General features: G+C 40.7%; 1 protein-coding gene across 5 annotated transcripts in view; it reads right to left on the reverse strand.

Moving 5' to 3' along the window:
• The window catches only part of LOC122555934 (uncharacterized), a 316,199-nt gene that overhangs the window by 110,838 nt on the left and 178,039 nt on the right, over positions 1-27,322 (reverse strand). For 4 of the 5 annotated variants that reach the window (XR_015759187.1, XM_087993574.1, XM_043702225.2 and 1 more), the window contains 3 exons: positions 23,630-23,688; positions 22,413-22,477; positions 6,639-6,779 (listed from right to left, as the gene is read on the reverse strand). Coding sequence is in view for 4 of the 5 variants with exons in the window: in XM_087993574.1 (XP_087849700.1) it covers positions 6,639-6,779; positions 22,413-22,477; positions 23,630-23,688 (265 nt within the window). In the remaining variant the exon portion in view is untranslated. The remainder of the gene's footprint in view (positions 1-6,638; positions 6,780-22,412; positions 22,478-23,629; positions 23,689-27,322) is intronic. The other variant, XM_087993575.1, reaches the window with a different exon arrangement.

Here is a 27,322-nt window from a genome sequence, read left to right on the forward strand (position 1 = left end):
CATATTCATATTTAGCCAAATGTCTTTTAAATATTGTAACTATACCTGTATTCACCACTTCCTCTGGCAGTTCATTGCACACATGAACCACTCCCTGTCTGAAAAAAGTCATCCCTCATGTCTTTTAAATCTTTCTCCTCTCACTTAAAAATATGACTCCTAGTTTTGAACTCTCCCACCCTCGGAAAAGACCTGTGTCATTCACCTTATCTGTGTCCCTCATGATTTTATCAATTTCAGTTTGGGCTACCCTCAACCTCCTACGCTAAAGTGAAAGAAATCCCAGTCTTTCCAGTCTATTTTTGTAACTCAACGCCCTCCAGTCCCAGCAAAATCCTGATAAATCTTTTCTGAACCATCTCCACTTTAATAATATCCTTCAAATAACAGAATGACCAGATTTGCACACAGTACTCCAGAAGAGACCTCTCCAATATCCTTTATAACCTCAACATGATGTCCCAACTCCTATACTCAAAGCCACAACTTGGAAATAAACTCATGTGGAAGGAAAGATTCTATTCATTGTTGAAATTGATGGAATTGACATATTTCACACAACTTGAACAGATGTCCTTATTATTGCTGGGCCAATGTATGGATTCACTCACCAATCTCTTTATTTCCTTTGTATTCAAGTGAGCTATATGCTTATGGTCTAGCATGTCTTCACAGAAAAATTATGGAATTACCACTTGTTTGCCTTTGAAAATGACATTCCTAATTTTAGTTCATCTAAGACACAAACTACCTGGTAGATCCTTGATGATATGATCCATATGTTATTAGAATGTGAACTACCTAGCAGACAATCCAATACTAATGAGGGAGCAATATCTACCAAAAGGTATTCTAAAAGTTGATGGTTCCTGTGATTCAGGGAAAGATGTATGTATCAATATCCATTCTTGGCATTGAGCTAAGAAAAATTCTTGGTCCACGATAATTGTGGATGAAGTTCTTTCAGGTTAGGAATTCTGTGTGGACATCTTTTCAGTACATTGTTCAATTGTCTTCAATCTAAACATACACATAAAGTGCTTATTTCTTCAAAACACATGTAAAGGTGCTGCATCAGTCAGTGTAATGTTCAACTTTGCGAATGATGTTTTGTGCTACAGGATCCAATTCCAGTTGAACAGTCATAGAGCAACAGAGTCATACAGCACAGGAACAGACTCTTTGGTCCAACTCATCCACCTTGACCAGGCATCCCAATGTTATAATCAGCATGTATGCTTGCAAAACAAAACTTTTCACTGTACTTAGAGGTCCATATGAAAACAATAAATAAAGTCAAATGAAACCTAGTCCTATTTGCCAGCATTTGCCCCACATCCCTCTAAACCCTTCAAATTCATATCCCATCCAGATACCTTTTCAATGCTGTAATTGTACACGCCTCCAGCAGTTCCTCTGGCAGCTTGTTCCACACATCCTCTGTGTGAAGAAGTTGGTCCAAGTCCCTTATTAAATCTTTTCCTCCCCCACCTTAAATTTATGCCCCCTAGTTTTGGACTCCTTTGGCTCCCAGCCTCTCTGTATAGTTCAAACCCCCTAGTCTTTTATCTGAATGCTACATTTATTGTGGGGGTGGATGGGACGGGTGGGGAGTGCAGGTCTTCAATGCTGCATTGAGTGTCATCCTTCAGATGTAATACTGCATCACCTTTAAAGTTGACTAGACAATTAAGTCAGAATGAGTAAACAACAGTCAGGTCATGGATAGACTCAGTGTTGTGACCAGGAATGTTTGGTTTTGCAAGTGATTGGGGTTTTTCGTGTCGTGAACGATGATAATATGCAGTCTGCACATGCTAGTAGACTGTTATTGAAGGTCAATCTATTTCAATGATGCAAAGGTTTCAGGTGTCCATCCTATGGATCCACATTGATACTTCAGAAGGATAATGCCAATGCATGGGATGTTGGACCTGTTCCAAGCAGTTTGTTTATCTTGTTTGGACTACTCCACATTGTGCCAGTTTCCAGAGTATATCTCAATTAAGATGCAAATAGGAATAAAAATGTGCACTGGAACCAGTAGCATCTTGACATATATAGCATGTTTTCCATTCTTTTTGGATATATCGCCTTAATGGAAATAGAGGCTTTTCTGGCAGCATCCATGTAGTTTGTTAAATTGACCAAAAGTTCTGTTTGACTGGGTCTGCAAAATGTAATATTGTGGTTCACAACTTTGATATTTTCATTGTTGAGAACAAGGACATGTTTCCTTGCTTTCGATGTATGAGCTGATACAGATGTGTGTTACATTAATCTCATGACCTAAGTATAATGCTACTGCATAGATCTTTGAAAATGGGAGAATATATTGAGTGAGTAGCCAGCCAACGTAGGACCTTGTCTTCATAAATAGAGACATTAATTGGTATAGCTGGTATAAACTTGATGGGCTAAAGGTCTGTGCCATACTAAACCTGTGGGCAAAAGTGTATTGGCACCTGGGCAATGAAATGGAGTTCAGGGGGCTAGTAGAGTGCTGGAAAGCCATGCTTGGTCAATTCCCCAGTGCAGTCCCATGACCTGGGAAAGTTCCCAGTGGCAGGAACAATAATGCCAGTATAGCTGCTCAGCAAATTGAGACGGTCAACCAATTTGAATGATTAATGGTCTAATTAAATGACTTTCCCAGGCTGCATTTCCAATGGTGATGTGAACTCTAATGGCACCGGGTGAGTTTGGGCTGAAGGGCAGAATCACCAGTAGAATGGAGATGGCCTCTTAACGATATCTTTGGGAAAGCTATTTGAGCTTGCTACAGGTGGAAGATCTCCAGCAGCAATGTTCTAATGGCCCTAATGCACTGTTGGATTAGCTATGTCATCGAGAATATTTGGGGAGGGGATGGAGGATAATGTACATGCAGTTGAGTTTTGAGGCACTTATTTTTAATATATCAATGAATCGCAATAGCACACAAAATCTCCCTTGAATAAAATTCAAACCCTTATTTGTTTAGCCTGGTTAAGCAAAAAAAAAGCAAAATGATCTCAAGTTGATTAGAGCTGTCACTAAAAATCTTGAAGAAATTCTAGCAGTCTGCGGAAATAAATTAATATTGAGGTAAACATAACCTTGAAACTTACTCTGGCAAATGTTTGGTTAAAGTCTGATTTTCAATTCAAAATCCAACCCTTGGTTGGCAGAAACTCAAAATACATATAGACACCTGGGAGGCGGCCTCTATAATGTGTGGCTGCCCACATATGGTCATTAATGAACACAAAAGCAAAACAATCACTACAGCAAAACATCTGATACACTGCAAATTTCATCCTGTTCTTTAACTTGGTAAATCCAGAGTGGTATATTTCATGTGGATTTTTTCTAATATTTACACTTCTAAAACCTTCTCATTATGTCTGAGGTGCAGATCATTTAAAAAGATTTAAAATTTTAACATGCATGGGAAATCATGTCTCACAAACCTGATTCAGTTTTTTGAAGAAGTAATAAAGAGGATTGATGATGGCAGAGCGGTAGACATGGTCTATATGGACTTCAATAAGGCATTCAACAAGGTAGCCTGTGGGAGACTGTTCAGTAAGGTTAGATCTTACATAATACAGGGAGAACTAGCCATTTGGATACAGAACTGGCTCAAAGGTAGAAGACAGAGGGTGGTGGTGGAGGATTGCTTTTCAGACTGGAGGCCTGTAACCAGTGAAGTGCCACAAGGATCGGTGCTGAGTCCACTACTTTTTGTCATTTATATAAATGATTTGGGTGTGAGCATAAGAGGTACAGTTAGTAAGTTTGCAGATGACATCAACATTTTCATGCAGAGGGTGGTACCTGTGTGGAATGAGTGGTGGAGGCTAGTACAATTGCAACATTTAAAAGGCATCTGAATGGGTATATGAATAGGAAGGGTTTGGAGGGATATGGACCGGGTGCTGGCAGGTGGGACTAGATTGGGTTGGGATATCTGGTCCGCATGGATGAGTTGGACCAAAGGGTTTGTTTCTGTGTACATCTCTATGACTCTATGATTCTATTTAGTATACTAGAAGAATTATAAAACTGTATCCATTACAGAACAATTAACTTGTTCTGTGCAGTTGAATTTTTCCTGTAAAAATGAACACCATTTAGGAAATATTCAATTTCTGTGATGAAGAAAATCTAATTCAGTGTAAAATAAACAGATTGGGAATGCTGTGATCCACATGTAATCTTATCAAACATTTCACATTTGTGCTTCAAATCGCAGATTTAGATGGAGAATCTAACCATAGACAATTCCGCAATCATTTAGATATTTGAATGTCGAGCACATGCATTTACAATCCTACTGAAAAATGCACCTGAAGAAAGGAGATCAATTTAAATTGCACTTATTTGCACACATTTTTAAAAGCTTTTTAAAAATTTATATTGTAGTACAATTTTTAAAAATTAATTTGATAGCAAAATAAATGAGCTGAGCTTTCAATATTGGAAATTAATTTTGTCTGCAGTTTATAGCACCATAAGAGCAAAATACTTTAAATGTGAAGGCCAACCTGACAGAGGCACTGTTGCTCATTTATCACCGAACCATTAACACTGCGGCCACATTTTCCAAATTACATGATTTTAGCTTTTAAAACTGAAAATCTAATACTGATCACAAATGCAGAAATGTTATAGTTAATAAATGACTCTGAAAAATAGAATTTTATACATAACTCAATGAATTGCATTTGAAAGATAAACACTAATTTGCAGAACATTTTCTGAAACATTCTGCAGATGGCATTGTAGTACTCCATTTAAAGCAATGAGTATCAGTACTTCAAAATATAAAATTTAAGCAGATTTCCGATCACACAATTATTAGCACTTTCAGATTTATAAAAGAGGCCTTCTGCATTAAAACAAAACAGACCGTAATCATGGAGATTAGGCAGTAAATATTATGCACTGAGAAGTGTTCTGTGATTCCACACATTTACAAATGTAAAAAACAAATCTCATTGCATCCGCTACCTGTTAATAGATTGAGGGAATTTTTGGAATCTGTTAGATAATCAAGGTCTTATAAAAATGCCCAGTCAAGGAGGTAGGTTTTAATGAGTATCTTAAAAGAGGAGGGAAAGCTGAAGAGACAGAGATACTCAGTGAGCAAATTCCAGGGTAAATTCTAGGCCACAGAACACATAGCCACCAATGATGGGGATGCACAAGTGAGTGCGATGGAGGCAGCCACATTATTGGAGTGTTGCAAAACTGCAGTAGGTTGCAAAGATAGCAATGAATAAGACCATGGAGAAGTTGTACATAAAGATGAAATTTTAAAATCTAGGTGTTACTCTATCAGGAATCAATGTAGGTTGACAATAACAGATGAGTGAATGGGACCTGGTACGACTTAGGATACTGGCAGTGACATTTAGCTAAGCTTAAGTTTATGAAGTGTGGATAACGGGAAACCATTGGAATAGTCTGGAGTTAAGAAAAGTATAGGTGAAGGTTTCGGCAGCAGATGGCCTGAGGAAGAGCGCAGTGATTAATATCACAGGGGTGAAAGAGGTAAACTCCAAGTGAGAGAGGATTTGAAATAAGAAACTCAACACAAGCTAAAGTAGAACACCAAAGTTTAAATATAATGGTCAAGGAAAGGCAGACTTTGTGGCAGGAGCTGAAGACAATGTTTTCTGTCTTTTCAATGGATAATTGATGAAAGGTTCTCATTGGACAAGCAGACTGATGAAGCAGAGGGACTTGAAGAATAAAGAGAAATGTGGTGGAACGCAACTAGATGCCATGATGTGATTTCAGATGATGAGCGGAGAGGATGCATGTAAATAAGAAATTTTCTCATTTCTATCCAATCCATGTAGGGCGGCATGGTGGCTCAGTGGTTAGCACTGCTGCCTCACAGTGCCAGGGTCGCAAGGTTGAAATCCTGTCTTGGGCAACTGTCTGTGGAGTTTGCACATTCTCCCAGTGTCTGCACGGGTTTCCTCTGGGTGCTTTGGTTTCCTCCCACAATCCAAAGATGTGGAGTTCAGGTGAATTGGCCATGATATATTGCCCATAGTGTTAGGTGCATTAGTCAGAGGGGAGTGGGTTACTCTTTGGAGGGTCAGTGTGGACTTGTTGGGTCAAAGGGCCTGTTTCCATACTGTAGGGAATCTAATCTAATCAAAATATTTTAATATCTCTATTTCTAGTGTTCAATAAACATTTTAATGTTTAAAATATAAATTTCAGTATATTGAATGAGAAAGTAAATAACGCACACACTTTATTTGAGAAACACTTGCTCTGACTTTCATCCATTAGTTTTCAAAGCATTTTATATAAATGAACAAAGTTGCAAACATTTATGGGCTCCTAGAATTGTTTGTGCAAACGAATTAAGAGAAAAAACTCAAGATATTTGCACCACATGGTGGTTTAAAAATTGCAGTACCCCGAAATCAAGACATATTAGCTATTAATGAAAAAAATCCAGAGTTGGGGCAAGTTTCAAGCAAGTGTAAGAAAGTTTCTCTCTTCATTTTACATACTTGTTGCAACTAATCAAAATCACACTGTTACAATATCATTTTTGATAAAAAATATTTTCGACAGTTTGCTAACAACTGGCAATTATTGGTACAAAATAATCACTGTAGACTACTCACGCTTCCAAAGATATATTAGAGTAGGTCATTATGTAGCCAGGGACCATCTGATGTGCAGTAAACACAGTGGTGTTCAAATCTCCATCAAATAGAACTTTCCGCATAGATGTCTGGGGAACAATGTCCAGTACCGCCCAACACCTACCAGATAAAGGCAATGAAGATTCATTTACTAATGTGAGGCATTGTAATTTTATCACAATCACCTCAAACACCAAAGGGCTAAATTTTACTGAGGGTGGGTGGAAGGGACAGATTTCTGGTCCCCATTAAATGAATCAACTTTAATATAAACTGCCCCGTAGAAATGAAACATATGGCAAACTTAACAAGGTGAAAGGTGGATTTCCACCTGTTGGTAGAAAGGAGACTTGCCCTCAAACACTGCCAGCCAATCCCAAAGGGTAGTGGACAGTTCTTGGACAGTAAGGCATCCCATGGAGAAAAGTCATCTAGAATTACAGACAGGTATGTTAGACCTTGTTGGATGGGGAGGGATTGGTCACCCAAGATAGGTGTCAAGGAGGTGGGGTAAGGGTTTTAGAGACCAAGGAAGCAATAAATGGAGGACTATTCTTTGGGGTCAGTGTCAGGTTATCCCCGAAAGGACACACACACCCCTTCCTTCCCACCTTTCCCTCAAATTTGGTTTTTAATAAAAAGCCATCTCACTCTTGCCAGCTTTCCATTTGCTTAACAGATCATTTGATCTCTTCACCACCATCAATAACAAATGTTTTGGTTTTGTATCCAGAAGCACTGTTGCACACAATTGAATGGTTTTTCCACCAAATTACCTGTGGCAATTTTCACCTATTAATCACCACCATTAAATAACCCATGTTTACCAACTGAGATTTTTTTCTTATACATATATAAGTGCTTTTACATACGAGCCAACGGCTTTCCCCACAACAAATCTACCAGCACCAGTAAAACATCTGTTATCAACTGGATATCTATAAGCAAAGACCATCATGGACAATGCAAACCTCCCTCAAAAGTGATGGACGGGTAGGGAGAGAGGGATGAGACTAAATCAAAATGGGGTCGGGTGGGGAGCCATTTCTTTTCTCATTAAAAAAAAATATTTTTCTGAATCAATCTGCTCAGAGATGTTACTATACACCTCTGGAGCAGGTGAGACTTGAACCCATGCCTCAGTCCAAGGTTAGCGACCCTGCCCCTGTTCCACAGGAGGGCCATAGTGTTTGTTATTTTCTAAAGAGGGCCCAATAAAGCCCTTTATTTTATTTTCTCCGCTCCCCAAATTGCAGGCAACAGTACATCCCTACCCAATGGGGTCAATGCATTCTATTGCCGCTTTGAACTGAAGATCAGTGAAATGATGTCACTTGCCCAGACAGCCCCGGATGCACCTGTACCCTCAGTCACCGTTGCAGACGTTAGATTGTCCTTCATAAGGGTGAACCAATGGAAAGTGACCGGCCCAGATAGTGCCTCAATTATTACCATTCAGTGGTGCTAACATTCATAATTATGAGGAGCTGAGGGGTTGGTCATGGTGCACATCAACTTCAGCCTCCCACCCTGCTTTGATCCCTTGCAATTTGCCTTCTGGTGTAACAGGTCCATGATAGAAGCCACCTCCTCGGTCCTACACTCATCCCTGGAACACCTGCACCACAAGGATACTTACGTAAAACTCGTACTTATTGACTACATCTCTGCCATCAAAACCAGAATTCCAAATAAATTCATCTCCAAACTCCGGGATCCAGGTCACTGCTCCCCATTCTGTAAGTGGATTTGTGACTTCATGAAGAACAGATTGCAGTCAGTAACGATAGTTGACAATGCCTCCTCTATGATAATCCCCAACACCAATGTCTCACAAGGCACTCAGCCCTCTACTATACTCGTTAAACACACATATGACTATGTGACTAAATTCCACACCAACTTCATTTACAAGTTTGCTGACAACACTACCATTGTAGGTTGGTTCTCAAACAACTATGAGACAGAGTACAGGAAGGAGAGTGCTTAATGGCATGGTGGAAAGACAACAATCTCAACATCCACAAAATGAAGGAGCTGGTCATTGACTTCAGGAAACAGAGTGGAGGGCATGTCCCTGCTTGTATCAATGATGTTTAGGTGGAGATTGTTGAGAGCGTCAAGTTCCTTGTAGTGATGTTCATCAACAATCTGTCCTGGTCCACCCACATTGGTACTATAGTCAAGAAAGCACAGCAACGCCTCTATTTCCTCAGGAGGCCAAGGAAATTCTGCATGTTCATACAGACTCTTACAAATTTTTAGAGATGTACCACAGAAAGCATCCTACCTGGACGCATCACAGCTTGGCGTGGCAACTGCTCTTCCCAAGACTTAAAGTAACTACTGTGTTATAAACACAGTCCAGTCCATCACACAAACCAGCCTGATGTTGAATGACAAATTGTTGAGATAGTGCAGGTCTGTTCACACAGTCATGAAGTGACCTGGAGGTGCTGATGTTGGACTGGGTTGGACACAGTCAAAATCACATGACACCAGGTTATAGTCAAACAAGTTTATTTGAGAACACTAGGAGTGTTGCTCCTTCATCATGTATTGTACTACACCTGATGAAGGAGCATCACTCCAGAAGCTAGAATTCTCAAATAAACCTGTTGGACTATAACCTGGTGTCATATGATTTTTGACCTTGTCATGAAGTGAACAATGTTATCTGATTACCAATTCTCAATTGAGTTAAACTGATTGTCTTTTAACCCCCAGGGTGTTTTGTTTTCTCTAACTTTCTTCGAGAAATATACAACTTAGGGAAAATGTACAGACTCGAAAACAACTCTCTTTTATCCAGTATTATTAACAAAGGTACACTTTCAAAAGGCATTTCATGTTAGCATTATGAAACAAAATCTAAACACCAACTCATGTATTAGCATAGAGAGGGGAGAGAGAAGAAAAGGTTTAGGGAGTAACCTTTAGAGCTGTGGGAAGAGACAGCTAAAGACACAAATGACACTTGGTAGAGCAAAGAAAATCCAGGATATATGAGGAAAAAATTATAATACCAATATGGTTGAATCCTGACTTACAGACGTGACAACTGGATCTCTGACAACTAATCGACAGTACTGTGTGCAGAAAGCAGAATTTCAGAAGTGATAGCCTCCCAGTCAACTGCGAAACGATATTGAATTGGGAACTGACTGAGTCCTCTACCTTATTAAGTGTTATTTATTGGACTTCGTTCTGGTACCTTAATCATAGAGTCATAATCATAGAGATGTACAACACGGAAACAGACCCTTTGGTCCAACTCGTCCATGCCAACCAGATATCCCAACTCAATCTAGTCCCAACTGCCAATACAAAACCATTTTTGTACAAGTGTGTGTTTAAGTAAGGTACTATAGAGGTTTATAAAATCATGAGGGGCATGGATAGGATAAATAGACAAAGTTTTTTTTCCCTGGAGTGGGGGAGTCCAGAACTAGAGGGCATACGTTTAGCTCAGGGGCTTGTATCGTTCAAAGAAAGCTGATGCTGTCATAGAGACGTGGCCCATATCCCCCCAACCCCTTCCTATTCATATACCCATCCAGATGCCTTTTAAACGTTGTAATTGTACTAGTCTCCACCACTTCCTCTGGCAGATCATTCCATACATGTACCATCCTCTGTGTGAAAAAGTTGCCCTTTAGGTCTCTTTTATATCTTGCCCCTCTCACCCTAAACCTATGCCCTCTAGTTCTGGATTCCCCCACCCCAGAGAAAAAACTTTGTCTATTTATTCCATCCATGCCCCTCATGATTTTATAAACCTCAACAGAGCCTTACTTAAACACATGCTTGTACCAAAAATGGTTTTGTACTCAGTTGGACCATGAGTCTTACATTAATATTAAAGTGGATTTCAGAATCATATACTATACAGCTAGCTCTTTATTCCAGATTTTTATTTAATTCAAATTTTACTTTCTGCCATTGTAGGATTGGAACACATTAATCACGGATGAATAGACTAATGGTATTACCAGTTGAAACTTTATTGCTGGAACAGCACAGGAGGTCAGGCAGCATCCAGGGAACAGGAGATTCGACGTTTCGGGCACAGGCCCTTCTTCAGGAATGGAAGAAGAAGGGCCTGTGCCCGAAACGTCGAATCTCCTGTTCCCTGGATGCTGCCTGACCTGCTGTGCTGTTCCAGCAATAAAGTTTCAACTTTGATCTCCAGCATCTGCAGACCTCACTTTCTCCTCCTTAATGGGATTACCACTACACCAACATCGCCCTCTTAATTTAACTCCACCATCTCTACTTCTCCTGGAGAGACTGGCTACTGTCATTATCTTCACTATTTTGTTATGATGAACAAACTTTCTCTTTCTCAAAAGAAAATATTAAGCACAGAGTTTTGAGTCAGGACTCCATGATAGCATCAGATGGACTTACTTTGAATGATACAAGCCCCTGAGCTAAACTTCATGCCTGGGCAACTCATTAAAATGCAAACAAACTTTTGGGTCACATCTTTGAGGAGTAATTAAAATGCAATCAACCATTCTTGTTCTTAAGTGGCTTCCCTTCTCCAAATGATTAAAGAAAACAGTTTCATAATTATTGCTTGCAGTCTTTTGGCTCCGGAGTTGAAATCCAGCAAATTTGTGTGATTTAAAAAAAAACCCATTCTGTCAGAATATATGTGAATCATGTAACTTGAACTCCGTTGTTTAATAATCCAAAAATTGTGCGGTTCAGGTGAATTGGCCATGCGAAATTGCCCGTAGTGTTAGGTGCATTAGTCAGGGGAAAATATAGGGTAGGGGAATTGGTCTAGGTGGGTTACTCTTCGGAGAGATGGTGTGGACTTGTTGGGCTGAAGGGCCTGTTTCCATACTCTAATCTAATCTAATCTAATCAGTTAGCCATCAAAAGCCATTTGAAGTTGGGACCATACTGGTTACGTGGCAGGAATTATATTCCAGATATTTAATAAGCCACATTTCTGGAATTGCAAGGTAGAAAGATCCAGGCCAGTGAAGGAACAAGACCCAGTTTATAAGAACTACCAGCAGGCAGAAAATTCAAGTTGACCTTGACCTCTCCAATGGAGGAACTGAACCAAATTTCACTACACAGCTTCGAGTGCATCTCAACTGGTGTCGAACAGGGATACCTGCTACTGCAAGCAATAGACCACAGTGAATTTTTCTTCCTAAACCTCCAGACTCCTCTTCACGGGATCAAAAAATATTTCTGGCCTTAGTCACAGTGAAAAGCAAGTTCAGCAAATAATTTTTCATATTTAAAAGCTGGGTGTATGCATATTATTTATTCACAGGATGTGGGTGTCATTGATCAGGCGAGCAGTTATTTTCTATCCATAATTGCCCTGAGGACAGTTAAATGTCAACCATATTACTATGGGTCTGGAGTTACATGCGTCCAGATCAGGTAAGAGGACAACAAACGTTACATTTTGCAACCACATGTGCTTGAGTGTATTTCTGTATGATTGTGCAAGTGGCTGTGGTCACAAGAACTTTTGGGTGTTGAATGATAAACTTTTTTTACAACTTGAGAAAACCTGTGATTTGTTTATTCTGATGGTGATTGTTTATTCAGGCTGGTGAGCAACTTTCCTGGGCACGGTCTTCTAATTAGTCACTACTGCTCTCATCTTTAGTTTAAAGATTGCACGTGGGAAAACAATATGATTCAGCCATCAGCTCTAGAACCTTAAAGTAAACTCAGCCCCAAGTGAGACATGTCAGGGAAGGTCAAAACAATTACATCTTTTAGATGGAGCTGGAGGTGAAAATGGAGAAGACAGCCCACTCAGAGGAATTGTTAGGGTTACTCAGGCAGCTCTTCCTTCCTGTGACCCCATCAAAGGGTCACGGTGGCTCCTCGGGTCCACCCCAACCTGCCGCAGGGAAGCCATTCGCACTGCTAATTTCTCTCTGCAGAGGCGGTGAGGGAATGGTTCTGTCACCAGCAAAATTATAGCCAGGCTGAAAGATTGGGCCTAATTGGGGCTTTCATTATTTAAATTGGCTGGGCACCTTTATGGAGCAGCAGCTGGGCCACCCCTGTGAAATCTCCCTGACTGTCGTAATATATCTGGGAGCTGTGCCAACACATCTCTCCCACGACTTTTCTGCTGCCCCAAAACCGATCTTCAACTCCTACTGCCTCTAGTCAGGAAAATTCTGCCTTGCATGACAGGACAAAACAAACAAGCAATACCATATTTTTAACATTAACCTGCTATGACTTCACTCAGTGATAACTTTACTCTCTTTCACATTGATTTGTCTCAATCTGAACAGTTCAGATACCATTTTTGATGGATCAATTCTAATTAATACTAGGCCCAAGCTCAGATCATATTCTGCTCCCTTTCTTTCATAACATACTTAATTAGCATCAGACTGTTATCTGCAGAACAGCACAGAATTATTTAACAATCATAATATTGGATGTGTTTTATGTCAAGTTTTAACACTGAAAAATGCAAATGTAACTACTCTTATTATAATTCTGGTGGCTGAATTATAATACAATATTTAATTGGCAGCCTATTACAACTCATGATCATAATTGACAGATTTAATTTAAACACAATCATAAATGATTTTCCTGAATATTTATATACTGCAGTAATTCTAGGCTGCAGCAGATAACATCAGTGACATTAATCAGTCAACCGTGCATGCCTGCATTAACAAGATGACAGCCATACTGCTCTTCAGTCAACAATTTCACTTTGCTTCCCTATTGCAGCTAGGAAGCAGGACATCAGGACTCTGACAGATACATCGTCTCAGTGCTCCTCAACTGTTCTTCAAACTATCTGAGGGGTCATGACCATGGCAGAGGGACACATTATGAGACTCAAAAAAACACTAGAATTTTTAAAAAAATTCTCTGAAATCAACAAGAAGAGCAGAATGAACAGCTGTATTTTACTACTGCCTGCCATTAATTCTAAAAGTAATGGTTTCCTGCAGTTACTTCTTTTATTGCAAAAATGGATGTTATTCATAAAAAATCTTTATGTACATACACATATACTAAAGCAATGCTGTACAGTCTCTGCATATCAAGAAAGGCAAACCTTACATCTAATATTCCCTGCAGTTTCAAAGGTCAAAGGTATTTCATACTTATGCAGGACACTACTTACAATCATCTGCATTCATTTGAGGCAACAAGAGGGTATGATAACTGAACAACCCCCCCCCCCCCCATTGTATGTTCACAGAAAGTCCTTAGATGGTGGTCTTTACCAAATGCACTTTGGCAGCAGCTGCCCCAAACTTCAATGCATCTCTCAGCACGCAGTCCTGGACCTTGGAACATACCAGTCTGTAATACTCGGTTGAAATCAACTCCTATCTCTCAGTCCACTTGGGCCACCCCCTCATTCCTGATGAAGAGCTTATGTTCGAAATGTCGACTCTCCTGCTCCTCGGATGCTGCCTGACCAGCTGTGCTTTTTTGACTCTGACCTCCAGCATCTGCAGTCCTCACTTTCTACTCCTTGCTCTGGAAGACCAACAAGTTTGGGCAGACCAAAGAGCATCTTTCACCGAGTTGATGGGCTTCCAGGCATAGCCGATGCTTGTCTTGGCATGCATCCCAGGGAATAGACTGTAAAGGACAGAGTCCTATGTCATGGAGCTGCCCAGAATGAATCTCGACAAGAGCCACTGCATCTCTCTCCAGACTTCCTTTGAAAAGGCACATTCCAGCATGAGATGTGTGAATGGCAAATTTTAGATTAGCAAGAAAATAAAGGGTTATATGGAAAAGGCAGTAAAGTGGGGTTGAGGATTATCAAATTAGCCTTGATCTCAGTGAATGGCAGAAAAGAACCAATGGGCCAAAAGGCCAACTTCTGCTCTGTATCTCATGGTCTTATGGTCATAACAAGAATGTTAATATATTCTAATGGAAGAAAATAGGCCAACTCATCTCGTCTCTGCATTCAAAACTTAGTTTGAAAATGGGACTTTTTGATGCCAACAGCAGGAAGTGCCTTACTCAATTCTCCCAGCTTTCTCTCCATTGACCACATCATTCATGGCCTGGGTCAATTCCACTCTATATGCTAGTGGAATGGGAATATGACTGCCATTGAAGGTAGTCATCCTCCATGGAAAATGCCCAATTTCCATTGTTTCCCATTAGAAATAAAAATCTTTTCAAATATGTCAGTTAAACAGCTGCTGACTGTTTGTTAAATCTTGTACATCTTTTGATAATTGTATTGGAATGCTACTTCCCAGTGGAATTTATTTTTGTTTATCGGGAGATCTTTACTCTAATTATAGTGACTGAGCGTGTGTGCAAAGAGCTACACCTTAGTTAGCTATGTCCTAGTCCCAGTGACATGAGATGAAATAGAATGGAACTGGAGCCTGAGTCTGTAAAGTTCTAGAAGATGTTCTCTCTTACCAATCCTTTTCTCTATGCTCTGAGCCTGTGTTCTTAAACTAGTCGCTGGAGACTTACTCTACTGGGAGACTGTTATATTAATGCTCAAGGTGTTCCAGTACAACAATTGATTACAAATAAGGGCACGTTGTGAGGATTTTCAAAGGTCATCCAGATCAACTGAAGTGTCACCAATTCACAGCTGAAAGGCTAGTCAGTTAGTCAGGAGGGAAGAAAAAGATGTTCCATGCAACTGAAATACTGGCTGTTTTGTTTTGGCTCCATGTTTCTAGGCCTTGATGAAGACATGGGGATTTTAATATTTCAATGCAGCTGTGAATGGGACTGATTGAATCCTGCAAGTACTATTTATTTGGTGAAACTAAGAAATATTGCAGCCCAGAGAAACTCAGAGGCAACGTCACCTTGGTGTGAAGCCAGTAGTCTGATAAAAAGCTGAAATTGGATACTTGTAAGCACCTTCAGGAATCCTGAGAACTTGTTCTCAGAGAAAGGGTGGACTTACCAGGACTTGACAGCTGTTGACACAGTCTGACTGGTTTCAGGCAAGTTCAGAAGCTAGGTCTTTGAAAGTAAAGATTTGAATACCCATTTGAAGAAGGCAGAGTTTTATTGAAATTTGGTGACTTATGATATTACTGACATCTTGGAGTTGGTTATAAATCTGTGGGATCTGTCCTGGCCACATGCCCTATTTGATTCGCTCAGTGAGGTATTCAACAACAGTTTGTCATTAACCCATAATTACCTCAGGTTAATTCCAAGTTTTAGATTATAACTTTTATATATACTGTACATATTTTGTCTGTTCTGTTCAAAATTGTGCAATCTTGTGGCTTTCTTAAGTGCCGAACTAAGAGAAGTTAGAATTTCAGTTTGTCTACTTTAAACAAAGAATAAGTTACTGGTCCCTAACCAGTTATAACATGATTTGGGAAGTCTCATCAAGTATGATAATACCAGCAAAACTGAATTGTACATTTAATCTTCTTTGAATGACAGTTTAGCCGAATTGAAAATAAAACATCACCAGAATTCTATCAGACCACAGGGTGCTCTCTCGTTAGAGAAAGGGATGGCCGATGGGGTTTAACTCAAGGGTCAAAAAGGAGAAAGTGAGGACTGCAGATGCTGGAGATCAGAGCTGAAAATGTGTTGCTGGAAAAGCGCAGCAGGTCAGGCAGCATCCAAGGAGCAGGAAAATCGACGTTTCTTCAGGAATGAGGAAAGTGTGTCCAGCAGGCTAAGATAAAAAGTAGGGAGGAGGGACTTGAGGGAGGGACGTTGGAAATGCGATCGGTGGAAGGAGGTCAAGGTGAGGGTGATAGACCGGAGTGATCAGGACGAAGATTGCAGGTTAGGAAGGCGGTGCTGAGTTCGAGGGATTTGACTGAGACAAGATGGGGGGAGGGGAAATGAGGAAACTGGAGAAATCTGAGTTCATCCCTTGTGGTTGAAGGGTTCCTAGGCAGAAGATGAGGTGTTCTTCCTCCAACTGTCGTGTTGCTATGGTCTGGCGATGGAGGAGTCCAAGAACCTGCATGTCCTTGGTGGAGTGGGAGGGGGAGTTGAAGTGTTGAGCCACGGGGTGGTTGGGTTGGTTGGTCCGGGTGTCCCAGAGGTGTTCTCTGAAATGTTCCGCAATTAGGCGGCCTGTCTCCCCAATATAGAGGAGGCCACATCGGGTACAGCGGATGCAATAAATGATGTGTGTGGAGGTGCAGGTGAATTTGTGGCAGATATGGAAGGATCCCTTGGGGCCTTGGAGGGAAGTAAGGGGGGAGGTGTGGGCGCAAGTTTTGCGGTTGCAGGGGAAGGTGCCGGGAGTGGAGGTTGGGTTGGTGGGGGGTGTGGACCTGACGAGGGAGTCACGGAGGGACTGGTCTTTTCGGAATGCTGATAGGGGAGGGGAGGGAAATAATCCCTGGTGGTGGGGTCCATTTGGAGGTGGCGGAAATGACGACGGATGATACAATGTATATGGAGGTTGGTGGGGTGGTAGGTGAGGACCAGTGGTGTTCTGTCCTCGTGGCGATTGGAGGGGCGGAGCTCAAGGGCGGAGGAGCGGGAAGTGGAGGAGATGCGGTGGAAGGCATCGTCGATCACGTCTGGGGGGATATCGCGGTCTTTGAAGAAGGAGGCCATCTGGGTTGTACGGTATTGGAACTGGTCCTCCTGGGAACAGATGCGGCGGAGACGAAGGAATTGGGAATATGGGATGGCGTTTTTACAGGGGGCAGGGTGGGAGGAGGTGTAGTCTCGGTAGCTGTGGGAGTCGGTCGGTTTATAGTAAATGTCCGTGTTGATTCGGTCCCCCGAAATAGGAATGGAAAGGTCTAGGAAGGGGAGGGAGGAGTCTGAGACGGTCCAGGTGAATTTGAGGTCGGGGTGGAAGGTGTTGGTGAAGTGGATGAACTGTTAAACCTCCTCATGGGAGCACAATGTAGCAGAGGAAAAGGTGGGGGGTGGTGCCAGTGTAGCTGTGGAAGATGGACTGTTCCATATATCCTACGAAGAGGCAGGCATAGCTGGGGCCCATGCGGGTGCCCATGGCTACTCCTTTGGTTTGGAGGAAGTGGGAGGATTGGAAAGAGAAGTTGTTCAGGCAGAGGACCAGTTCAGTAAGTCGAAGGAGGGTGTCAGTGGAAGGGTACTGGTTGGTACGGCGGGAAAGGAAGAAGCGGATGGCTTTGAGTCCTTCGTGATGGGGGATGGAGGTGTACAGGGACTGGATGTGCATGGTGAAAATAAGGCGTTGGGGACCGGGGAAGCGAAAATCATGGAGGAGGTGGAGGGCGTGGGTGGTGTCCCGAACGTAGATGGGGAGTTTTTGGACTAAGGGGGACAGGACCATGTCAAGGTATGCAGAGATGAGTTCGGTGGGGCAGGAGCAGGCTGAGACAATGGGTCGGCCGGGGCAGTCAGGTTTGTGGATTTTGGGCAGGAGGTAGAAACGGGCGGTGTGGGGTTGTGGGACTATGAGGTTGGAGGCGGTGGATGGGAGATCCCCTGAGATGATGAGGTTATGGATGGTCTCCCTGAGGTGATGAGGTTTAACTCAAGGGTCACCATGACTCAGGTGAGGGAATAGGTTGAGAAGGACAGGTTTGCATGGCAACCTCAGCTTCTGTGTAAAGTGAACCCACACTGTTGGCGTCACTAACAAGCTGTCCAGCCAACTGCTAACTGAACCCCTCTGATATGAATAAAAGACATTGTGCAAAACAGATCACAATAGGGGAAATACTAAAGAATGGTTAATAAGGGGGATGCACAAATGGTGTGAGGCAGAGGAATAGGGTCTTCCAAAGGGATGGTTGTGAGATTGATTTTAGGTTTACAAGTGGAAAATTGAAGATCCAAATCAGTATTCTCAATGTAAATTCACCATTTATAGTGAAGGATGTCACTGTACCAAGGTGCAATAATGAATCAGTGTACTGTGAAAAGGCAATTTAGTAGCCCTCAAGGGAGTGGAATAGGAGGCTGGGAGCTTGTGAAGTGGTGAGGGAAGAGTATATATTGCCTTCTTGCCCTCATAGGATTTTACCAGAGGGGCAGGTACCCCTCATGCGCAGAGGCCAATTGATCCACTTGAAATGGCAATTTCAGGTCTACTTTTCACTGCTGTTGGCATTTTACTAGCTGTGGATGAGGCCTTATTGTGGGTAGAGATCACATAATAAACTGTGAAATCCTCCCTATAGTCTGTGGACAGAGGCAATTCCAGTCAGACAAATTTGTGGCCTGTAATGGCCACTGCAAAACCATACCATCTCCTCTCTGTCAATGAGTGTAACCATCACAATGGCAACCACAGGCCCATCCTCACTAAACACCCAACCTTCATCACCAGGATCTGCCTGATTGGACTCAGATTCCAGACTCCACTCACCTGGTCCTTATATTCATGGTGTTCTTTCTGCCCAATTTAGCCTTAGCAGAGATCACCATTGTGGTTACTGAGCTGCCAGCTCTTCAATTTGCCAGCAGCTCTTGGAGATAGGTTCTTATGTTTTAAATGAACAGGAGGCCAGACAACTAATCAAAGGTAAAGTCTCTACTGGACCAGAGGGCTGCTCTCTCCTTACAGAGAAATTATTGCAGTGGTTTAACCTGAAGGTCACCTCACCTCCAGTGGTGGGGGAGGGGGGCGAGGAAGGGTTTGAGTCTTTCACAGTAGCCTCAGCTGATGCAGGAAATGAATCCACACTGTAGTTATCACTCTGCATTACCAACCAGCTGTCCAGTCAACTGAGCCAAGCAGCACCTAATGAGTGGGCAATCACTCAACTGTGGCTCAGTTTCACAAACCGCCCACGTGGGATTGTCATTGACTTTCAGGTTCATCATCGGGCCCCCACTGGTCTGACAAAAGTCTGGCTCAAAATGTTAACAATGGTCATCAATTTAAAATCTTCCACTTTTTAAGATAATTTTTAATCCACGTTTTTTAACTTTCTTAAAACATACAAGGGCATAAGGAGATTTCATAAGACAACAAATGATGATTAAACTATAGTATTAGAATTTTAAATCAAAGGGACTGAGGGACTGCCGGTGATATTGGTTCGCAATTGTAGGAATGGCAGATGACTAGAGCATGGTGTTAGTTAGGAAACAGGCATCAGAGGTGTGGACTACACAAAGATTAGCCAGAAAAAAATAGGAATAATTGTACCTGGAGGCAAGAAAGGAATGAAGATTTCAGTGGCAGATGTACAAAGCAGGCACAGATGAAGTTAGGGAGGTGGAAGTATGCTGTTTTAGTGATAAGTACACAGGGTCGGAACATCAATTTGGTGTTGAAAAGGTCACTGAGATTGCAAACAACTGGTTTTCTATGAGATTGTATCTGGAGAGGTGGTCGGAATCAGAATGGCAGTCGTAGACTGAGGTAGAAGATAAATGTACTATTTATCTGTGCAATCTGGATGACAGGCAGACCTGAATGCTATATAACATTAATTAGAAATGGTGCCTTTTACAGAGATGAGATTTCATTCTTAGGTCAGAGAAATCTCAACAGCAACCAGTGCAGATCAAAGAGCTTATACAAGTCTAAATTTAACTGCTCACAGCAGATGACCCCCTTTAATAATATATTCCTGATTTTGTGAGGTATATTGCTCATGCAGCCTTAAAACTAAAACCTTAAATCTAGTCTAAAATTGTTTTAGACACAACAATTGTGTATAAAAAAAATTGTTGAAGAATTATTTTGTACATCTATCAATGGAACATGTTTAACAGTATCAGCATGTTGTTAGTCCAGATATAAGGGAATAAAATGCAGTATGTGGAAAGTGATCAACGAGAAAATGTAAAATCAACATCTGTAATCACTATCCTGATAAATTATAATTTCTGGTTTCTTTTCAGAGTTTTTGTACATAACAATAAATATATAATGGAAGGTGAGTGCTGCTGGAACCCATCCAGCCTTTTGTTTTCATAACTGGAGTACTCATCTATCAAATTTACACAATCTTTCTGTAGGTAAACTATCATTCTGCACAATATTCAAATTGACCTTTCAACACGAAGACAAGATTATCCATTGATCTATGTTCCATGTAACTTAATGTGCACATGAAAAAAAAACTACCAGGCCTAATTAAAATCTATACTTAATATCACAGAATGCCTGCTGTGGCATGAGATCCTGACATCATCTGCATATGACCAATTGAAGTTATTTTGAAGTGACATTAATAAATGACAGATAAATGCTGCCTGTAAATATGGATGAACTGAAAAGGTCTTTCAAAGTACAATGAAAATGTCATTTTTAAAAATGATATTCAGCGATAACAATTCCTGTCTTTCCACAACTGCTGGTAAAAATAGAAAACCTAATCACCTGTAAATGTTGAAAACAATTACAGGACCCTGAATGTGGCACACATTGCCTTTGTAAGAATGAATTAACTATGGCTCACCTAAATAGTGAGTGAATTACAAAATTGTATAATTAAAAGTACATGAGCCAACCTCTCGTGATGTTCCACATCAGGAATCAACTAGGGACTTTATGCCAAATTGTGGAGTCTGGAACAGAACACAGAATGTAACTGGAGACTCATCTATCACACTTACACAAGTTTTCAGATAAAGTAAACTATCAATTTGCCGAATATTCAAACTGACCTCCCAATTCATGACCTTCCATTCCAGACACACTTTCCAGGTGAAGCAGAGATTTACCTGCATTTCAGTGAATCTAGTCTACTGTACCTCCTCCTCATAATATGGTCTGCACTACAGATAATTATAGATCATAGAATTGTACAGTTGAGAAAAAAGTCACTTGACCCATCATGTCTGTATTGGTTCCAGAAAGAGCTACCCAGCTAGCCCCACTCTCCAACCCCACCTCCATAGCCCTCTGACTTCATCACTTTCAAATATATATCCAACTCTCTTTTGAAACCTTGTGTGGAATCTGTCTTCACCACTCTACCAGGCAGTGCATTGCAAATCCTAACAACTCTGAGTAAAAAAGTTTCTCTTCATCTCACTCCTAGCTCTCTTGCTGACAATCTTGGAATTGTGACCTTAAGTTCCTGACATACAAACGAGTGGAAACTAAATATTCTTTTTTACCCTGTAAAAAAATGTTCACAATTTTGAACACCTCAATGAGATCACCTCTGCTCCAAGAAGAATTAGTGCAATTTCTCTAAATTGTCTTTCGTTAACTAAAGATGTCCAGAACTGAACACGATACTCCAAATGTGATCTGACCAGTGATTTTGTAAAGATGTAGCATTATTTTCTTGTTTCTGCACTCTTTGCGTTTATGCCCGAAACATCGACTCTCCTGCACGTCAGATGTTGCCTTACCTGCTGTGCTTTTCCAGTGCCATACTTTTCGACACTGAAATTCATCCACCAGGTATCTGCCCATTTGGCTAAATTTGCAATGTCCTTCAGGATCATCCTCAATTCACTATTCATCCTAGCTTAGTATCATTTGCAAATTTAGTGATTTTTCTCCCTGGAGAAATTTAAAGATTGGACAGAAGTTGGGTGGATCTCCCTAAAGAACACTATTGCGGGAGACAAAACACAGACTGGGCAACCATTTTGTGGAACGTTACATTCTGTCTGCTAAAATAACCACGAGCTTCCAGATGCCCGTCAGTTAAACACACCATCACTATTCCCTGGCCAGCATTTCCATCTCAGGCCTGCTGCAGTGCTACAGTGCTGCCTCAGAATAAACTGGAACATCACAATCTTATTTTCTGAAAGGGGACCTTGCACATTTCAGGATGTAAACAAAAGTCAACCATTTCTGCTTCACACAACATATATTTAAAAACCTACCACAGAATGTTCAGTATTGTACAAGTAGTGAGTCCTCCAGTAACAGCTCGGCGGAACCACATTATCTTATACAAGAAAAGAAACAGAACATTTTATCTCATGTAAAATTAAGCACAAGACGTTTTCCAAAGATGTGAGTATAATGGCACTGTGGGTTTATGTCCTGCATGTTAACAAGACAGATGAGGAGGTGATACAAGATGCAACTTTAATATGAACAAGGGAATAGTCATTACTTATTTAATCAAACTGGATATCTTGTGATGCAGTGGCTCGTGTCGTGAGTACTGCCCCTCTCTCTGAACCAGATGCTCTGGTTCTTGTCTCGCTCCAAGAAAGTGAATTCATAAAAAGGCCAAACAGGTTTAGAATCAACTGATAAATCATTCCAACATATGCCAATCAAGAAAACATTCAGAGCCTCTCCATCACTATTCATAGCTCCAGACTACAACATGCTTGTAAAAATGCATCTGGCCACAGAACTGCGAACTCTTTGAGGGGTCTGTTGGCTCAGTTAGTTACATGGCTCAGGTTGATGCAATTGGTCCCAGCAGCGCATGGTTCAATTAGACCTGCCTTCGCGCGTAGATTAATCTTGCCATAATTGGTCATCAGTTTACAATCAAAAGTCAAAAAGTGTGGTGCTGGAGAAGCACAGCTGGTCAGCTAGCATCCGAGGAGCAGGAAAATCGATGTTTCAAGCATAAGTTCTTCATCATTCGTGGTAAGGAGCTTATGCTCAAAACGTCGACTCTCCTGCTCCTCGGATGCTGCCTGACCAGTTGTGCTTTTTCAGCACCACATTTTTTGACTCTAATCTCCAGCAACCATAGTCTTGTTTTCTCCTAGTTTACAATCACAAGCCATACTTTGTGTAGTTTTAATACTTTTGCATAAAAATCTAATACAGAACAGTTATAATAAAAGAAAAACAGCTTTTGAAAACAAAGCCGGAATTAATATTTTATTTCAAGTTAGTATCATATTTTCATGGCTAAGATACCTGACTTTCTATACAAATGATAACCAGATAAACTAATTTTACATGTGATGAATACATTGGATATCACAATATCAATTGTCAAAGTTTCCAAATTACTAAAGGTGAGGTAGTAATGTGTGTAATTAAATGGACTGCTGACTATTATATAACAAATATTGAAAAACAAAAACTTTCTGTCCAGAAAATATATTTAAATAAACTTAAATCTTACCTGTGACCTGTTTTGTGAAATCTCAGAGAATAACATTGGCATCACATTTACAATACCTCCTGGGGAAAACAAAAAGCACGTGTGAAATGTGTGAAAAGTTATTAGCTTAATTAATGCTTGGTAAGGTAAACAGCAATTAATCTATTCAAAACCAAGACCAAAGATTATCTGCTGACTGTATTGAATTAATTTAAAATGAATGTTAAACTAAAACTGTCTGTTATTCAGATCATTATCAGTACTAACTTCAAATGCCCAGTCAGTTTACCATCCAATTAACACCAGACACTGGGAATTGCTACAATGAGTGGAGTCCTGTGAATGGTGGCAGGACATGCCTGCACACATGGGTGGCTACTTGAAATATGCAACTCAGTGTTCTAAAGGGTACAGTGTAATTGTCATCACTGGGCAAGTGTTACTGAGTGAATGACGGAGTTGTGGGGTTGATAAGTCTCTGGGTCCTGACAGACTTCATCCTGAGTAGAAGTCACTAATGGAGTAGATGTGTTAGAGTTACTTTTTCAAAAGTGGTTCAATGGTTAGCATTGTTGCCTCACAGCGCCAGGGACCCGGGTTCGATACCAGCCTCAGGCAACTGTCTGTGCGGAGTTTGCACATTCCCCCTGTGTCTGTGTGTGTTTCCTCTGGGTGCTCCTGTTTCCCTCACAGTCCAAAGATGTACAGGTTAGGTGAACTGGCCATGCTAAATTGCCTATAGTGTTCAGGGATGAATAGACTAGGTGCATTAGTCAGGGGAAATGTCGAGTAATAGGGTAATGGGTCTGGATGGGATACTCTTTGGAGGCTCTGTTTGGACTTGTTGGGCCAAATGGCCTATTTCCACATATAGGGAGTCTATGATCCACGATTCTGGAAATGTTCCCTAGACTGCAAAGGAGCAAAATAATCCCTGTATTCAAAATGGGAGAGCGGCAGAAAGAAGAAAACTATAGGCTTGGCATCTGAAGGTGTTCAAATCATTCGTTAAGGAGATTATAACTGGGCACTTCAAAAAAACTGAAAGTAATTGGGAAATGTAGGTATGGTTTTGTGAAAAGGAAATCATGTTTAACCAGTTTATTGGAATTCTTTGAGGGAGTGACATATGCAGTGGAAAAAGGGGTTGAGGTATTGTACTGTGATTTCCATATGTTATTTGACAAAGTTCCACACAAAAGTTTATTATTAGAAGTTCTTGTTGTAGTGGGCATGGGTAGAAGATTGGCTGGGTAGCAGAAAACAGAGCGCATGGACAAATAGGTTTTCTTCAGATTGGCTGGATTAGATGAGTAGGATTCCACAGGTATTATTGTTGGGTCTTCAACTTCTTCCAATTCATATACATGAAATAGATGGTCAGTTTGAAGGCATGGTGGCTGAACTTCCAGATAAAACAAAATTAGGTAGGAAAGCTTGCTGTAAAGATGATTAACTGCAGAATTCCAAGGTGCAAAGGGACCTAAGTGTACCACTGTACTAGTTATAAAAAGACTAGCATATAAACACAGCACTTGACTAAGGCGGCTAATGGAATGTTATATTTTATTACAAGAGAAATTGAACATAAAAGTAAGGATGTTATGCTTTATTTATACATGGTAAGATGGTATCTCAAATACTGTGAGCAGTTTTGGTCTCCTTTATTTAAGTAAGGTTGTAAATGCATTGAAAAAGAGATTTATTACATTCATAGCTGGAATGAGAAAGTTGTCTTATGAAGAAAGATGAAACAACTGAACTTGTTTTACTGGAGGTTAGAAGAGAGAGGAATGAGTTGACTGAAGTCATAATATACAGATCACAAGTAAAAGGATATGAAGTGGTTTGCACCTAATATAAGATTTACTAACAATGAATTTTAGAGGGAGAAAGTTTCTTGATTCCTTCCAATATATCCATATTAAAATCATACAGATGTTCGTACTATATTAAGAATCTCCATTGCAATTTTATGTAGACATGGTAGCCCTGACACCAGCTTAAAAATCAGGGCAAGCCCATAACCACGTGGTTGAGAAACACTGATTGTTTTTTTGGCTACAGACCGCTAAGTGGCTCGACACTTTAGTCCTCATCTGGGAGGAAGTCCTACCTTTACGAGCTGCTCGTCAATATTTACTGGAGTCAGCTTACAAAGTGAATGGTGTGGAGTTTGCTGAGGCCAGGCTGGTAGACCATGATGATGTGGGTGATGGTATAGGTCTGGATTCGGCAAAGTGAGACAGGGGTCGACGGGCACAGGGTAGTTGAACAGGAGAGACCCTTACCCTAGCCACAATACGGCTATCAACATTCCATTTAAATCAATGAATGAAAATTGGATGGGTACAACGACAGATTACAGTTTGGTTGGTGAAGAAGAAAATTTACACCATTCAACAGCAGTAAAGATTCAGTGAATTCAAACTGGCAACAGAAGTCATAACTTCAAAATGGGGACAAAATTATGTCCATGATCTTTGACCCAATGATAACCTGCCCTGTAAACCAACCATCAAAATACATTGCACCTCAAAATCAGTGAGTGCAGTAATCCAGTAACCACTATTATATACATTAAAAAAAAAGTGATCTCAAAATACTGGTGCAAGGAGCATATCTACAGCTGAAAATGTAAATGTCATGTTAAGTGACATAACTAACAGTGGGATGCCAACTGACATTATATGACATATTCACCACATCCACGCAGTCATCCAAAGTCACCTCAGAATAATCACAATTCTGCAGATACAGAGCTGGCCAGACAAACACAGCATGAAGGCAGAGGCTGAAAATGCCAAGTGGTAATCAGAACCAACAGAATTTTAGTTCTTAAATTTGAAAAGCTTTTCAGCTTTTTAAAAGTAGGCTTGGACTGACAAAGGGAGTGTAATGACAATACAGTAGAAAAAGGCATAATTATATGATCAAATTCAGCTCAATAGAAAACTGAAGCAGCATTGAAGGTTTGCTTCGTGATTTGAATTTGTGAATCCTGCATATGAACAAGAAACAGTTTTATCAGCACTAGCTTAGGATCATTGAAATGATGGGAAAATCAATCAATACGGGAAGCTCCAGTTTTCACCAGAATGCTAGAGCCAATTTTCTACCTGTTATATCACTTTATTGAAATTGATGTATTTCCTCATGAGTATTTGCTGTATTTAAAACCCAAAATCATGGCACAAACTGCTGGTTCCCACATTTATCTTAACCGCAAATAGTGCACAACATACAAGATGTATCAAACACCCTTTTACCGAATGAACAGAGTGCATGCCAGAATGCAGAGTCCTGGAGAATCATTGAACTGTTACTACGCACAAGGAGCCCATATGGCTCATTGCGGCTGTGACAGCTCTCCAAATGAGCATCTCACCTTCTGCTGTACTGCTGCCTTCCCCCCATTCACTGCACATTGTTCCTTTTCAAATAACCATCTAATTCCTTTTTTGAATGTTTCAGTTGAATTGCCTCCACCAAATCTCAGTCAGTGCATTCCAAAACATGTAAAGGTTTTGTTCTGTGAAAATGGTTTTGTTCATTTCACTTGTTATCATTACACTTTTGCCACTTCTGTCCTTAAGAACTATCTCAGTCAGTGGAAAGCATAGCACAAATTACACAAAGCAGAAAGAGGGAATTTTCCACAATAAGCATGAAACTTCTGTTCTTCAAACAGAAAATACAGATAATGCCACGCAC

The sequence above is a fragment of the Chiloscyllium plagiosum genome, unplaced genomic scaffold (genome assembly GCF_037043375.1).
Source record: "Chiloscyllium plagiosum isolate Xiang-an unplaced genomic scaffold, Cpla_swu_hap1 HiC_scaffold_13, whole genome shotgun sequence".
Taxonomy (NCBI): Eukaryota; Metazoa; Chordata; class Chondrichthyes; order Orectolobiformes; family Hemiscylliidae; genus Chiloscyllium; species Chiloscyllium plagiosum.